General features: G+C 47.2%; 1 protein-coding gene across 1 annotated transcript in view; it reads right to left on the bottom strand.

Annotated features, from left to right (window-relative positions):
* Window positions 1–16,928, bottom strand: part of LOC141196867 (dynein axonemal heavy chain 12-like) — a 30,757-nt gene extending 13,829 nt beyond the window's left edge. Inside the window, exons 1-11 of the mRNA XM_073662602.1 lie at window positions 16,813–16,928; window positions 8,764–8,873; window positions 8,484–8,664; window positions 7,798–7,938; window positions 7,202–7,285; window positions 5,550–5,738; window positions 5,340–5,459; window positions 4,162–4,351; window positions 3,648–3,799; window positions 3,055–3,196; window positions 2,348–2,513 (exon numbers count right to left, since the gene is read on the bottom strand). Of these exons, the coding sequence (XP_073518703.1) occupies window positions 4,190–4,351; window positions 5,340–5,459; window positions 5,550–5,738; window positions 7,202–7,285; window positions 7,798–7,938; window positions 8,484–8,664; window positions 8,764–8,801 (915 nt within the window). The 5' untranslated portion in view covers window positions 8,802–8,873; window positions 16,813–16,928 and the 3' untranslated portion in view covers window positions 2,348–2,513; window positions 3,055–3,196; window positions 3,648–3,799; window positions 4,162–4,189. The remainder of the gene's footprint in view (window positions 1–2,347; window positions 2,514–3,054; window positions 3,197–3,647; window positions 3,800–4,161; window positions 4,352–5,339; window positions 5,460–5,549; window positions 5,739–7,201; window positions 7,286–7,797; window positions 7,939–8,483; window positions 8,665–8,763; window positions 8,874–16,812) is intronic.
* Between the last annotated feature and the right edge of the window lie 459 nt (window positions 16,929–17,387).

Here is a 17,387-nt window from a genome sequence, read left to right as displayed (position 1 = left end):
AAGTTTGGACACACCTTCTCATTTAAAGATTTTTCTGGATTTTCATGACTTTGAAAATTGTACATTCACACTGAAAGCATCAAAACTATGAATTAACACATGTGGAATTATATACTTAACAAAAAAAGTGTGAAACAACTGAAAATATGTCTTATATTCTAGGTTCTTCAGAGTAGCCACCTTTTGGTTTGATGACTGCTTTGCACACTCTTGGCATTCTCTTGATGAGCTTCAAGAGGTAGTCACCGGAAATGGTCTTCCAACAATCTTGAAGGAGTTCCCAGAGATGCTTAGCACTTGTTGGCCCTTTTGACTTCACTCTGCGGTCCAGCTCACCCCAAACCATCTCGATTGGGTTCAGGTCTGGTGACTGTGGAGGCCAGGTCATCTGGCATAGCACCCCATGACTCTTCCTCTTAGTCCAATAGCCCTTACACAGCCTGGAGGTGTGTTTGGGGTCATTGTCCTGTTGAAAAATAAATGATGGTCCAACTAAACGCAAACCGGATGGAATAGCATGCCGCTGCAAGATGCTGTGGTAGCCATGCTGGATCAGTATGCCTTCAATTTTGAATAAATCCCCAACTGTGTCACCAGCAAAGCACCCCCACACCATCACACCTCCTCCTCCATGCTTCACAGTGGGAACCAGGCATGTAGAGTCCATCCGTTCACCTTTTCTGGGTCACACAAAGACACGGTGGTTGGAACCAAAGATCTCAAATTTGGACTCATCAGACCAAAGCACAGATTTCAACTGGTCTAATGTCCATTCCTTGTGTTCTTTAGCCCAAACAAGTCTCTTCTGCTTATTGCCTGTCCTTAGCAGTGGTTTCCTAGCAGCTATTTTACCATGAAGGCCTGCTGCACAAAGTCTCCTCTTAACAGTTGTTGTAGAGATGTGTCTGCTGCTAGAACTCTGTGTGTGTCATGGGTGTGTCGCCACGAAGATCGTCGCGACTACACAGCCTGACTTCTCGCAGCTGAGTTTTTGGTGCTTTGTTTTTTGTTGTTGTGAGGGAGTTAATTCTCTCTCTGTGTGCTTGACGAGGCTCAGCCTCGCCCAGCTGCAGTTAATGCTGCAGTATTGGGATTCCTTCAAATACCTGCTGGTCTGTTAGGGAAGTTGTCGGTGAAAGCATTTCTTGCAGACCTTCAGAGTGGATCGTTGTTTGGTGGAGTTCAGAGGAGTATGCGGTGTGGTTTGTTCCCTTCCTCCCTTTATCATTTATCTCCTAACCTGTTGTTGTTCCCTCTGTAATTGTGGTGTTAGTTTTTGTATGCAAGGTGGTTTTTGGTTTTCCCCTTGTACTGTCTCGTTTGTCTAGTACTGTGTTTTGGGCATTTTCTATCCTGTTTCCCATTGTTGTGATCGGGGTCCTTCTCAGGACTAGATTACTTAGGTTCAGGGATATTCAGAAGTTTATGGTTATGCTGGCGGCCTGGACCTCTGTACCATTAACAGTACCTCCAGGTTGAGGGATTAGTCAGGGCCCCCGTCTAGGGTCAGCTCAGGCCCCTGACCCCCCTGTACGCTCTGACAGCGTGACAGTGTGGCATTGACCTGGTCTCTAATCTGAGCTGCTGTTAACCTGCGATTTCTGAGGCTGGTGACTCGGATAAACTTATCCTCAGAAGCAGAGTTGACTCTTGGTCTTCCTTTCCTGGGGCAGTCCTCGTGAGCCAGTTTCTTTGTAGCGCTTGATGGTTTTTGCAACTGCACTTGGGGACACTTTCAAAGTTTGCCCAATCTTTCGCACTGACTGACCTTCATTTCTTAAAGTAATGATGGCCACTCGTTTTTCTTTACTTAGCTGCTTTTTTCTTGCCATAATACAAATTCTAACAGTCTATTCAGTAGGACTATCAGCTGTGTATCCACCAGACTTCTGCACAACACAACTGATGGTCCCAACCCCTTTTATAAGGCAAGAAATCCCACTTATTAAACCTGACAGGGCACACCTGTGAAGTGAAAACCATTTCCGGTGACTACCTCTTGAAGCTCATCAAGAGAATGCCAAGAGTGTGCAAAGCAGTCATCAAAGCAAAAGGTGGCTACTTTGAAGAACCTAGAATATAAGACATATTTTCAGTTGTTTCACACTTTTTTGCTAAGTATATAATTCCACATGTGTTAATTCATAGTTTTGATGCCTTCAGTGTGAATGTACAATTTTCATAGTCATGAAAATACAGAAAAATCTTTAAATGAGAAGGGGTGTCCAAACTTTTGGTCTGTACTGTATATATATATACATACATACACACGCTGCATATATACGTATAGTGGAAAAGATAAAAGAAAACTTACAAATAAAAAACTAATTTTTTTTGCGAATATTACCAATTCCCGTGGTCTAATAACTGCTGCAGGAGCTCGATAGGTGGCTGTGCTCCATATTTTTCTAATGCCGGCATGTTCATATCATCCACAAATATGACGCATTTCTTCCCCATCTGAGGTCGTACACGCCTTTCCGTCTTTTGTCCAGTCTGTCCATGATGATATTCTAGAATAAGATGCAAACTATGTGTCGGAAGATTCAATAGGTTGACCACTACTGCGGTGTCTCATTTTCAGGTAGAAAACATCACATGACCGCTGCAGCCAAATCAGCGGCTATTGATTGGCTTCAGAATTGATGTTTCATTCGACCTAGAAGAACTAGTCTTCTAGCTCTCTTTTCTGGCTCAGAAAGAAAGTCACCACTGCAGGCGATCATCTGACACTGGTTGGCTTCATTGACATCTCCTGGTCGAAAAGGAAGTGAAGAGACCGATGGGGACACAGGCGGCAGCGTGGAGAAGCGACAGGGTATTTTTTTTGTTTTAAGACACACATGGGTCCATCAACCCATTTAAATGTATGTCTGACCATCTAATACACAGATCTTCAGGGTCTGCGAGAGAGACCTCTGTTGTTTGTGGGTCTCCTCTCTGGCTCATAGCAGAGGGTCCTAAGTGGCGTATCCCCCCCAATGACATCTATATATCGTAATGAAGCAACCTCTTTCATTTGTCAGAAGGCAGGGTGATAAAAAGAAGACAAACCTGAATCTGATTGGCACTGGTGCGAGCAGAAAAGTTGATGAAGAAGGGAAAGAATTTTTTTTTGTCCAGATTGTTCATCAGTTTGTCTTTGACGTAAATAGATTTCTCTGTCCCCGTCAGTCCCACAAATAAGAGTGGTCTGCTAAAAAAGGAAAGTAGTTTGTAGGACAACCATAAAATCAAACATTTTACAGTGTTGAGAATAAAACTACTAATTTAGGCCCGAATTCAGACGTCCGATAAACACCATCCATGTACGGACCAAGATCTCCGGACCCAAACTCGCCAGCCTCATGGATGTCTATGAGGCTGTCAATTTCAGGTCAGGGGTCCCGCGGCCCGTCCGTCCATCGTGATATGTGTTTCCCGTCCTTAAGTAACTAGCAAACTATTTTCATTTATACAAACTGTATTTAGTACAGACATAAAACAGACAGGTGTGAATGGCGGCCAGTTTTCTGTGTATAGACCAATAGGGTTTCCTAATTCGACTCCACTATCCGAATGGTTTTCCCATACAATAAGTAATTGTGATGGCAAAATGGATAATTGTCAACAAGGTTTCCTAATAAGAGTCATTTTGTTACTCTTACTTGGTGTTTTTGATGCACATATCCATGAGGAAGGTGTATCTGACAGTATCCATAGTTGGCACAATGATATCTTGGATTTTGGTGCTTTTGTCCCACGTGGCTGTGCCTTTAATAAACTCATTCCAGTGAACCCAGCGCCCTCGGCCTTTTAACTTCAAAGAAAAAAAAAGTAGTTACAACTTTGATAAACCATATTCGGACACATTTGATGTAAGGATAAGAGAGCACTGACACATTACATAAGTTTGACATTTAGGTCCTGTTCACACTGCGTTTATGCAGCATGTCTATTACTTTGCCAGAGGATCTGACGGAATCCACTTAGGTCATTGGACTCCATGTCTCCTTCTGAATTCAGTTTTTCGGGGATTCAATCAGAACCTCTGGCAGAGTCATAGATATACGGCATAAACACAGTGTGAACATGTCCTAAGAGACCTAAGATAATAACCCAAAGGCCAAAGTTATAAGTTGCTGAGCATTAGGCTTGATTTCCATGAAGAAATCCCTTTACCTCGTACATGTAGTCATAGACCAGGCCTTTATCGTCCAAAGGACATTCCCATTTCCCCACGGAGGACAGGAAAGGGCTCTGATCGATCTTTCCTGTGACAATTTCTTTGAAAAAAAACATCAAACTTCACTCGGCTGTCGGTGTCACAACAGCCGCCAATGGACCAAACCAGGGAGAAAGCAAAACTGGCCTAAAAGAGAAGAAAAGGGATACAATATACAGCGGGCGAAATAAGTATTGAACACGTCACCAATTTTCTAAGTAAATATATTTCTAAAGGTGCTATTGACATGCAATTCTCAGCAGACGTCAGGAACCTGCCTCTAACAATCGCGGATGACGTGGTCGAGCTTCAAAGGAGACCGTGATTTTTGCTATATGCAGCAATGGTGTAGCATTGCTGTATATAGCACAAGCGATCAGACGATCGCAGCTTTAAGTTCCCTAAGGGGGCTAATAAATACAGAGAAAAGTTACAAAAAATGTTTTAAAAAGTATGAAAAAAAACAAAAAAAAAACCCATAAAACTTGAAATGGGTTTTTTCCCCCAGTAAAAACAGAGAAAATACGTTTTACAAAAAATACACATATGTGGTATCGCCGCATTCAGAAAAGTCCAATCTATCAAAATATAAAAATAATTAACCCGATCAGTAAACGGCGTAACGAGAAAAAAAATCAAGAACGACAAAATTATGTTTTTCTGGTTGATGCAGTATCACAAAAAATGCTGTAAGAAGCGATAAAAATGTAATATCTATCGCAATATGGTATCAACAAAAACATTGTCTCGTACCACAAAAAATAAGCTCTCAAACAGCTCCATCGACTAAAAAATGAAAACGTCACGGGTCTCGGAAAATGGTGACACAACCCAAAAAAATGTTTTTTCCCAAACCTCTAATTTTTTTTTTTCACTACCAATCTAATAAAAAAACTGGACATGTTTGGTATCGGTGTAATCGTACTGAGGAGTGAATCATATTGCTAAGTAATTTTACCACACAATGTACACCGTAAAAACAATTCCCAAAAAATAATGTCAGAATTGTGATATTTTCACAATTTCTCTCCACTTGGAATTATTTCCCCGTTTTCCAGGAGCATAGGAAAGCACTGTCTATACCTGCAGATGGATCAGCCACACTGTGTATGGGATCGGCAGATCTTCCACTTACCAGGATCCAGATACGAATGTTCTTATTATTCGGATCCTCTCTCACCACATCAAAAATCAGCATCTCCAATAATGGTGTGAGTGATATTACCACATTGCCATTGCTGGTTGTCACCAGATCCTATGAGGAAAGACATTAGGACACTGAGGGTAAATCTAGACTACAAACTTGCGCAATGCTCCTACAATTGAGAGGACACATGGCGCCCACCTTGCACTGCTTTCGGAGGAATCGAAGGGAAGGTTGGACGAGCCACTTAAAGAGTTCCTCTAGAAGAGCGAGGTGGTCCTTAGTCTTCAGTGCATCGGGAAGGGTGCTGAGCCAGGACCTCACCAGGGGCGCCCAGCCCAGTTGTTGGGGTTCCAGATAAATCATACCGCAGCGGCTAACAGTGGCGGGCTGGAGAGAGAGATATACTAAGTAGGGTTGCCCTAAGACACAAGCCCATCCAGTTATCTAATTATCTCGCTGGGTGGATGAAAAACAGTCTACAAAGTCGTTTCCAAGTGTCCTGACGTTTCCATCATCCATAGATTACATAGACATCCATTTATTTGAGTAGAAGCTATGTAACATTACATTTTCCCTACATTCAGTGCTGGTGTCAGGAACTGGATCCTCACCATTTAGATGATTGTTGTAGTAGCACCAGAATGAAAGGGACTGACAATCCCTTTAATTATAGCGACTAAAGTGAATGTAGAGATGACTGTCAGTAGCGTAACTAGAGTCCGATGGGCCCCCATTGCAACATTTGGACCCCCTGCATGTTGGTCAGATGTATGGGCCCTTATAGTGTTCTAAATCCTATAAGGACATATGTGTTGCACCTCCTACCCCATTATGTAGTAATATCCCCCATATTGGGCTCCTTCCTGGTATATATGTCCCCTGTTCTGGCCCCATCCTGGTATATATATCCCCCATCCTAGTGTACATGTCCCTTATCCTGGGCCCCACCTTGATATATATATCCCCCATCCTGGTATATATGTCCCTTATCCTGGGCCCCACCTTGATACATATATCCCCCATCCTGGTATATTTTTCCCCCATTCTGGTATATATATCCCCCATCCTAGTATATATATCCCCCATCCTGGTATATATATCCCCCATCCTAGTATATATATTCCCCATCCTGGTATATATATATATCCCCATCCTAGTATATATATCCCCCATCCTGGTATATGTCCCCCATTCTGCCGTTGTACTTTAATGCATAGGAAAAAAATAAATGATTCTGCTCTCTTTTCCTCCGCTCCCCCGCTGTGCGCCATCCTCTTCTGAAGCCAGCATCTGACTTCAGAGTGCAAGCTTCGGGAGCATATGATGTCACTGTCATGCACCCTCAGTCACGTGCACGCCGACATCAGCTGCTGGCTTCTGATTAGCCGGCAGCGTGCATTGTCGTGCACAGACCCAACAGGTCTCTGCGCCTCAATACACTTCGTCTGAATGTGCGTTCGGGGGTGCACATGCAGTTGAAGTTTGCGCTGATGTCGGCGGGCCCCTCACCTGCACAGGCCCAGTCGCGACCTCTGCAACCGCGATCATTACACCCCTGATGACTGTGTATGTAGGACTTCCAAATCGGTGAATGGAAGAGTTGCTCGTGCTGCCAAACTCTCCTTTCACAGCGGCACAAGATGGGGCCTCATATTCGAGAAAAGTTAGGGTGGGTGCCAGAGGAGAGACCCTCATCTATCAGACAATTATGGCCATTTTGTGGATATGCTTTAAAAGATGAGAATACCTCTAAAAGTCAACCCTATAACTAAATCTGATTAGTTAGCATTAGATCCCCCGATGTACAAGTATATGGGAACTCCTCTCTTATAGGATGAGTGAAAACCTACCGACGCCTGGGAAAGGTCCATTGTTTCAAAAATCAGACTCATCTGAGGTGACATCTGAATGATCTCCCCACTCATCAAGCAACGCTAAAAATAACAGGACATATTTAAAACAATATTAAATGTTGAACAAATGAATAATAACTTAATCCACGGAGTCTGATCAGTAACCTCATAAAGGATCATTGTAAGCTTTAGTGGAGAAAGTACAATCATTATGTGCACAAATTAATATCTGAAAAAAGTGCAAAAATCTAGTAGCTGATTTATAATTGGAAGATGATCCTGCAATGAATATCTTTTAAAGCGTCTCTCTCCACATACAATACATAAGTCCTCTACTAAAGGCTTATTTCCATCTTCATGAATGGATATTGTCGGATAGTGTTAGGAAATACAAACAGTTTTTGCAATTTACTGCTAATTAAAGATATATAAAGATGCCATAAAATCTAATGTTTTCTATTCTCCATCATGGCTGTAGATATACATGGAGGATAACTTTTTGTATCACTTTTTGTTATGCTACATGGTGATGAAAACAGAAAAGGATATAAATAAAAAAAAAAAAGTTTTCACAAAGTAAAATAGAGAGTTACCTTTTTATTATCATCTAGGACGGTGTTCATACTTTCTATCCCTAGCGTATCAATAGGTCCATCAAAGATAACCCATTTTCTTTCCGGGGTCTCAGATAACGCAAACTCCCGGAAAGTATTAGCGACTATCCCATCGGTCCACTGCAAATGAAGAGAGGCATCAATAAAATTGCTCTTCCCATAAAATCCAATACAATCCCACAATTGAAAGGATTATTAAAGGGAATGCCTGGGATTATGATATTGATGATGCACATGTATTGACTACACGTGGCCCCTATTGAAGTGAACGTGGCGGCACCGGGAGAGACCGCAAGTAAGTGATTTGCATATACGCGGTCACATGCCAACTAGAAGTGCATGACCTCACTCAAAGCAAGTGTATTGAGTGAGGCCAGACACAGTCTATTCAGAATGTGGCTGGAAGTATGCAAATTTATGCTAATTTCTGGCATAAATAATACAATTTGTTGCTTCCATGTCTGATGGGGAAAATAAAACAGTTTCCAATTTTTGTGCAAACAGGGGGTAAGCAATAATAAAATGATTGCCCGGCAATGTATGGCTGGGATCTATGTCTCTGAAGGAACCCCATCTACCATGTCCATAAGCCATAAAAGGGGAGATTTTCCCATTTTCAGCAAAGATATTAGTATTATAAACAATAATTCCAATCATAGACGAACCTCATGTGACACTGGATCAAACTGCCCGAACAGCTGCCCCATGGTGATGGCTTTAGGGTTCACTGTCCGGTAAATCACTTTTTCTTCTTCGCACCCTCGCTCATTCATAAGAGACAGCGTATCAGCGAGGACGTGGAGGACCTTCGTTTTTCCAGAGAACGGCTCTCCAACCAACATAAAACTGCACGGGATAAACAAAACGCAGCATGGTCCATTGTATAAAATGGAAACCGCGAAGAATAAATCCCCCGTCCCATGGACTTCTGTAGTTCCAGCTTACCCGTGTCTGACAATCATCATCTCATACGTCTGGATCATGTCCTCCAGGAAGACCTTCTCGGGCTGGATGTTGTGTCCAGCACAGCTCTCCTGTGCGCATTCAAGGAAATCCTGAGCAAAAGGAAGGTAAAATATTCCATCAGTCTGTTTACAGTGGATCCAATTAGAGGTGGGAGAATACATTTTCAGGACCCAGATCAGTATTCTGTGGCCGCTGGACGGGACCCCTGAGAGCCGCCTCTTAGCTGCCGGCATCCCCGGCTCCTCTTCTGATTATATGGCCTGGTGTACATCATGCTGCAACCATAACTTCATGCCAGGCCGGCTAATCTGAAGAAGAGCCGGGGGGCAGGAAGAAATAAGGTGGCTCTCAGGGGTCTCATTCAGTGCCCACTACTGACCTGATGTCACACACAGTGTAGGAAAGACAAAGTGCGACACAAAGGGATGAGGGGAAGGGAGCCCCGACACTAGGGAAAGGGGGAAATGGAGACCTCCTAGGCTGATCTGCAATCACCCTGTCTCCCCTACCGACTCTATATTGGTTCCTCACCAATTGCCGTACAGGAACCTATCCCTGTATTTCCTTAGCGTTTGGCCCTGGATAGGGAAGGGGGGGGGGTGAGCACTAGTCGATCCCCACTGACAACTAAAGACAGCAAGGGGAGACAGACACGGGGGAAGTAGCTTAGCTTGAGTCGACTTCAGAGAGATGGCACACACATCCTCTTAGCACCAGAGAGGAAGTAAGAACTGTACTTGCTCCAAGCCTTCACAAGGGGTCATGTGAATATCACTGGCACCTCTGTGTAGCAACCAGGAAGTATTTAAACACCCAGGCCTGATTGTCAATTAGAGCAGGAGGGAGGTAGCCGCTGGGTCCTACAGTGAGACCGCTAAGAAGATGTCTGTAATGCCAAACGAAGGGATCTCCTGCAACCAACTGCAGGGCGACTGTCACATCTGACGCACCCATGACACCTGGCCATTGGATCAGTCTCCTGCAAATTGATTCATTCATCTAAAAAAAAATGTCTCCATAATCTACAACTAAACTAGCGATAAATCACTCACAGATGTTTCAACCATTTTTTTTCTACATCAGATCATCTTGCATTGGAGGTATAAGTGAGCCCCCTTACCGCTGGTGCCCCTGTGCAGCTGCCCAGGTTGCACTAATGGGACCGGACGATGAGTGACAAGGTCATGTAACCCAATTCCAAAGCAGTGGATCAGGATCGGGTGATTTCAATGGGATTGGTCTACCATCTACTGTGTATGGGGGCCTCATGACAGATTATGTTGGGGGACATAAAAATCGGCCGGTTGGAATTTAATCACCCGATCCTTACTTTCTGACCGTGAAATTAGCAGCTGCCATAAGATTCTGGCAGCGACTCTGTCATAGAGAAAACAGGAGCGAGCATTCCTGAATATGGGGGAGCCGGGAAAGACGGAAGGAAGGAAGGAAGGGAGACACAGATCCATTACTAGTGGGTTGGCGGAGCCCCACAGGGATAGTTCACCTCAGATTTATAAAAAAGTGACGACCGGCCCCTCCAACTTAAGCTCCTCCTACTCCCATGTTCTCCAGTCCGTACACAAGCTAAGGAAGAGCAGACAACACCAGCAGAACAGTACAACCCATTCTGAAAAATTCAGAAATGTGAGAAAACAGGTTATGCAAATAACAGCAAAAAAACACACAGTCCTAGGTACAACTCACTGGACCTGACAACTGCGATGAGCTGGCGATGCTGGAAAAGAGCCCTAGTGCGCCAACCCCAGACCAGATGACCGCCATCAGGAAAGGGTCGCGCCGCATCTAGAAACAAAAAAATACTTCTGCCATGGGAGGGTGCTGTGTCTCCCTTCCTTCCTTCGCTGAAAAGGATTTTACAGGTAAGTTCTTACCAAAATCCGTCTTTCAGCAGCAGAAGGGAAGGAAGGGAGACACAGATCCATTACTAGTGGGACGTCCCAAAGCAGTCCAAAATTCTAGGGTGGGAAATAGTGGCAGAATCTCCAACACCCCAACAACTTAGGTAAGTGCGCAACCAGCGCCGAATAAAAAATAAAATAAAATAAAGAGGTAACTTAAACCACCGCCGCCTGCAGGACCCTGCGTCCCAAGGCCGCATCGGCGGAAGCACTCACGTCCACTTTATAAAATTTAGTAAAGGTGTGAACGGAGCGCCAGGTAGCCGCCCGGCAGAGCTGCGCTGCCGAGGTCCCCTGACGAAAAGCCCATGATGAACCAACAGCCCTCGTGGAATGAGCTCGAACTTTAACCGGACAAGGCTCGCCCTTGAGCCGGTACGCTTCCAGGATAGCCGAACGTATCCACCGAGCTATAGTGTCCTTGGAAGCACGCTGACCACGTCGACGACCAGCAGGAATCACAAAAAGAGAGTCCAATTTCCGAAAACCTTGCATGATTGTAAGATAGAACTTCAATGCCCGCACCAAATCCAACGAGTGCAAGGCCCACTCCTTTGGACTCTTCGGCTTCAGACAGAGAGAAGGTAACACGATGTCCTGATTGACGTGGAAATGCGACACCACTTTAGGTAAAAAATCTCCACGGGTACGAAGCACCACACGATCCGGAAGAAATTCCAGAAAAGGTGGCGAGCAAGACAGTGCCGCCAACTCCGAAACCCTTCTCAAAGAGGTGACCGCTACCAGGAAGGCCACCTTCCAAGAAAGCAAGTAAAGCGTAGCTGAATCCATACGCTCAAAAGGCTCATGCTGAAGAGCTTCCAGGAATAGATTAAGCCGCCAAGGAGCCACAACCGCCTCCCGAGGCGGAAACTGACGAGCAACCCCATGAAAAAAAGAACGCACGTCCCTACGTGAAGCAATAGCCCTTCGAAAAAGCGCGGATAGTGCAGATACCTGACCTCGTAAGGTACCAACTGCTAGACCCTTGGCCAAACCATATTGCAGAAAAGCCAAGAAGTTGGGGATGGAAAAAACCCTCGGGTTCCTTGACGATCCAGAACACCAAGAATAAAAAGACTCCCAAGTTCTGTGATAAATCCTAGTCGTGGCTGGACCTCTGGCAGAAATAACCTCGGACGAAAAACCACGACGGTTCAAGATCTCGGTCTCAAGTGCCACGCCGTCAAACAAAGTGACTTCAGGTCCGGATGACGAATGGGCTCTTGGATTAACAGGTCCGGGCGAAGAGGCAGTGGAAACGGAGGCGCCGCCAGAAGAGACACCAGCGTCGAACACCACGTCCTCCGTGGCCAATCCGGCGCTACCAAAATTGCTGATACTCTTTCCAGTTTGATCCGCCAAATCACCAAAGGAAGTAAGGATACTGGCGGAAACACATAGATCAGCTCGAACTGGTCCCACGGGGCCACTAGAGCATCTACCGCCACAGCCTCCGGGTCCCTGTACCTGGACATGAATGTCGGAACCCTGGCGTTCAGCCTGGATGCCATCAAATCCACCTGAGGAGTCCCCCACCGGGAGCACAGCAGTGCAAACACTTCCGGATGAAGACTCCATTCTCCGGGATCCACCTGCTTGCGACTGAGGAAGTCCGCCGAGATATTCAGCACACCTGGGATATGAATCGCGGAGATGGCTGGAACCCTGGACTCGGCCCAAACCAGGATCCGAGAGACCTCCATCATGAGTCTGGAACTCCTCGTCCCGCCCTGATGGTTGATATACGCGACAGCCGTCGCATTGTCCGACTGAATCCGGACCGGCAGACCGCTCAAAAGGACCGTCCAATGTCGGAGGCAGAGAAAAATTGCTCTCAACTCATGTTGATCGGTAGAGACGACTCCTCTGACGACCAGACCCCCTGAACCCAGAGGTCGTTCCAAACCCCCCCCCAGCCAGTCAGGCTGGCATCGGTGGAAATCACCGACCACCTTGGGAGAAGAAAGGATTTCCCCAGGGATAGAGTTTCCGGACGTAACCACCATCCAAGAGACTCTCGCACCCTGCGGGAGATAAAGACCGAGCGATCCAGTGAAGTCGGCGATCGATCCCAACTGGTCAGAATAAGATTTTGGAGATCCCGGGAATGAAATTGTGCAAACGGTACGGCTTCCATTGTCGCCACCATCAGACCCAGAAGGCGCATGCATTCCCGAAGGGACATTGCCATCGCCGACCTCATAGCCTGGACATGGCGACGAAGGTTCGTTTGTTTGTCCGGAGGCAGGGACACCACTGCCCGTACTGTGTCGAAATGCATCCCCAAGAACAGGATTGACTGCGTCGGTTTTAATGACGACTTCTTCCAATTGACCAGCCACCCGAAGTCCTCCAGGTGCTGGAGAGAGAGATCGCGAGCAGTCATCGCCTCCTCCGCTGTGGGCGACACAATCAACAGGTCGTCCAGGTTGGGTAGAATCATAACTCCTTGTTTTCGAAGAAGCGCCATGAGTGGCGCCAGAATCTTTGTAAAAACCCTGGGTGCCGAGGCCAACCCGAATGGTAGGGCCACAAACTGGTAATGGGCCTGACCTATGGCGAAACGCAGGAAACGCTGGTGAGCTCTGCCGATAGGGACATGCAAATAGGTGTCGCGGATGTCGATCGACACCAAGAAATCGTACTGCGACAGGGCCGCTACGACAGAGCGGAGAGACTCCATGCGGAATTTCTGGGTCCGGACATGCAGATTCAAATCTTTGAGATCCAGAATGGGGCGAAACTTGTCCTCCTTTTTGGTGACCACAAAAAGGTTGGAGTAAAACCCCCTTCCCCGGTCCTCTGGCGGAACCGGGACCACCACACCCTGCTGCAGAAGAGTGTCTACCTCCCGCAGCAGTGCTGCAGCCAGCTTGGGCTCGGACGGGGTGCGTGACTGACGAAACCTGTCCGGGGGACGAGAGTGAAACTCTATGAAATAGCCTGCCAACATAACTCGCGTCACCCAGGCGTCCGAAATGTGGGACGCCCAAATCGACCCGAATTGTAGCAGACGACCTACCACCCGAGAGCCCTCGAGCGGAATCCTGGCGTCAGTCCGCCTTAGCGGGCTTCTTGTCAACCTCCCGTTTGTCCTGACGGAAATGTTGCTTCCAGGAAATACGGGATTTCTGGGTGGACTTCTTACCGGAAGCCGAGGGACGACCCGATCCCCAAGAAGGCTGACCGAACCGCCCCCTGGTCCGAAAGGACCGACGACCACCACTGGCACTTGACCTGCCAGACGTGGAAGCCGCCGCCTTCCGCTGAGGCAAGGCAGCATCCTTAGCCTTGGCCTTAGCAATCAGCTCCGTGAGGTCCGAACCAAAAAGATGACCGCCTTTGTACGCTAGACTAAGCAAACCTTGTTTGGATACTGCGTCTCCAGTCCACTGTTTATGCCACAGTGCTCTCCTGACTGTGACGGCCGAAGATTGAGACCTGGACAGAATGGAAGTAGTATCCAGTACTGCGTCCCTGCCATAATGTGTCGCCTCTTCCAACAGCTGGAAAAGCCTTTCCACTTCCGACAGCGGAGTTCCATCCTGCCATGCCGTCCGCAGCTGGTCCAACCACCGCAGAGAAGCCTCACCGGCCCACATGGCCCCCAAGACTACACGGAATCCATGACCCGCGGCCTCGTAGATGGACTTCGCCGCTAACTTCGTTCTTCTGTCCAGAGGCTCCTGAAGACTGGCCTTCCCTTTAACAGGAAGCAAGGAAGATTTGCTAAGCTGAGACAGAGGAAGGTCCACTTCAGGGGAGGGAACCCAATTAGCGATCGTCTCCGTGGCGCAGGGATACAAGGCATAAAAAAAACGCATCCCCTGGAAGCATTTATCCGGACACCGGCGTTCTTTCTCCACTGCCTCGTTAAGTTCATCATGCGCCGGTAATGTTGAACGAGCCCGACGCGACTCCTGATACAGCCGGGCCGACTTGCCAGGCTTTGTCAGCTCTTCAGACAGCTGTAACGCTTCCCGCATGGCTCCAATAAGAGCATCCACGCGGCCCGAAAGCGAAGCAGGACGACTCTGCCGATCCTCATCCTCAGAATCGGAGATTTCACCAACCGAGCTTGTTGGTGAATCTGGAGCCTCCGATGCACCGCACGGAGGAGACAGCGCCACCCTCTGGCGCTTCTTGCCTCGTGGTGTCGGTTGCGACTTAGCTGACACCCAATGACCCAGGAGGTTAGAAAGACTGTCAATGGAGCGGGTGAGAGCCTCCACTTTAACATCACTAAGGGTCGAACTTGACGCCGTCGAAGACCTGGGTGTATCAGAAATGCGAGACCGATCCTGAAACGGATCGGGAGAGAGGTCCGCGCCCCCTGGTCCCTGATCCGTCATGCCTCCCACATCAGATGCCAGCATGTTAGAATGAGTATGGTAACCTAGGGTGTGCGAAAATAGCTAACACAGCCTGCTTCCACAAAAAAAAAATTCCCCCCCTTTTTTTTTTTTTTAACTTTTAAGGCACTGAAGGGTTAAAACTCTCCTCTAGAGAGAGTTACCCCAGCCCTGCAGAGCAAAAGTTAACCTAACAAACTGGGGAGAAGCGCCCTCTGAAACAGAAGTGTGCACCCCCAGAAAGAGTTAACAGCCCTGTTGAGCAGACCCCTTCAGAAGGGGTTAATGCTGCTGACACGCTAAATACCTCACTGCCTTAAGAGGTCAGAGAAGTGAGAGTGTCCAGAAAAGCGGTAGCGGCAAATAGCACCTTGCCTGCCTTAGCAGGTCAGCCAAGGTGCTCTGCAATGGAAAGAACAAAAAGGGAGCCTCTGCCTACAGGCAGAAACGACTCACCAGTGCCGCGGTGACTGCTCCTTCTGAGCTGTGAGGGCGGTGAACGGGGAGCAGAGAGCCGGAGGTGCACGTGGAGGGAAGCCGGAAGGAGGGAGAGGGGCGGAGAGCTCAGCGCGCGCTAAGCCAGGAGCTTCCTGTCAGAACTACAATGACAGGAAGCCGAACGACGCGAAGCCCGGCCCCCCGAGCTCACTCACAGAGCCCGCGCTCAGAGAGAAAGCGCGCGCTCTCCTGAAGGCTTCCTGCCTAAAAGTGACGGCAGGAAGCCAAGATAATAAAGCCACGCCCCCCGTTCCAACGGAGCCGTGCTCCTCCGTCCCTGCTCCCCAGCCCCCAGGGTCAGAGAATGCAGCGGTGATCCTCATACACCGTCTGCAAATACAGAAAAGCAGAAAATCACCACATGAAATAACGGCGGCGGCCGCACTCATACACAGAGCACTTACCCCGCTGTGCGCCACAGGGACCCCCAGGGATGTGTGGTGCTGTGACCCCACAGGCGGTGTGCGTCTCTGCCAGGAAGCGCCCTATGTACCCCGGGGCCGGCAGGTTACTGCGGGGACCTCCTTAAGGGGTACGCAGGTCTGGCAGGGGAGGGCAGGGGTCCCGGCAGCGCCGAGACCCCCTGAGACCTCTAGACCACGGGGGGTCCAGGTCTCCTTTGGTAAAAATAAAAAATCTTCTGAGGAGCTGCAAAGGCAGCGACTATCCTCTGCGACCTCAAATTTCAGACTGGAGAACATGGGAGTAGGAGGAGCTTAAGTTGGAGGGGCCGGTCGTCACTTTTTATAAATCTGAGGTGATCTATCCCTGTGGGGCTCCGCCAACCCACTAGTAATGGATCTGTGTCTCCCTTCCTTCCCTTCTGCTGCTGAAAGATAACTATCATCCAAATGATAGCTGGCCAGCTATATAGGAGCTATCACTTGCCATTAATATGCAATTTTATTACCTGGTGTAAATGCCGCTGTTCTCCTGAATCCGGTGCGGTTTTTCTTTTGCTCCTGCGCCTCTCCATTCCTGAGATATAGCCTCTTTATAGAAATCTAGTTCATAATTTTTAATAGCCAAGTGGGCGTGGTCATCAAGTCCTCTCTGTGGGAGTCTTCAGGAAGGCCTTGCCCAGTTGGCTTAAAGGGCTAGAGGAGAGTGACAGATGTCAGGAACGGAGAGGAGCAGGAAGAAAAGAAAAACAATGCCGGAGTCAGGAGAACAGCGGCATTTACATATTTATGGCGAGGGACAAGTCCTCTTTAAGTCTTGGAAAACCCCTTTAAGACACTATTATATTTTAATACCTTATAGTCGGCTTCCGGAAGTTGAATGCCAGGGAACAGGTCACTGGTAATCCCATTGAACAGAGGAATATCATGAGACAAAAATTTGGGTTCGTTTACATCCTTAATTGACGGCAAGAGCTAAATAGAATGAAAAAGGATTAAATGATAAAATAATTCATATACAATATGACATGAAACAATATTAAAAGTGAAGAACCCCATTACAAAGGAGCAGTCAGCTCTTGTGGTATGTCTGTATTAGTAAAGAATAGTATTCTCCAAAAAATAAGTATGAAACCTCTTTTCCTAAAACTCTACATTGTATCGTCCCTCTGTTATACCTCCTGGAAATGTATGTGTAAATGACATATAATGTATATATAATCTATATAGGGGACAACCCTATACAATCTGACTGTGCCCAAACAATGGTGACATTGTCAGACTGTGTAGGGTACTCGTTATTGACAGATTTCAATTAATTCCTACATTTCCAGGAATGATAAAAGAGGAACGGAACGCTGCTGAGTTGCAGTAAATTATGCTGCAGAATTGTTTCTCCATAGGGAATAGATGTGGCCTCTGTGTTGCAC

Source organism: Phyllobates terribilis, unplaced genomic scaffold (genome assembly GCF_046119375.1).
Source record: "Phyllobates terribilis strain yellow unplaced genomic scaffold, ASM4611937v1 Scaffold_76__1_contigs__length_6945272, whole genome shotgun sequence".
NCBI classification, from domain to species: Eukaryota; Metazoa; Chordata; class Amphibia; order Anura; family Dendrobatidae; genus Phyllobates; species Phyllobates terribilis.
Note: the sequence above shows the minus strand (reverse complement) of the source record. Positions and strands in the feature narration are given on the sequence as shown.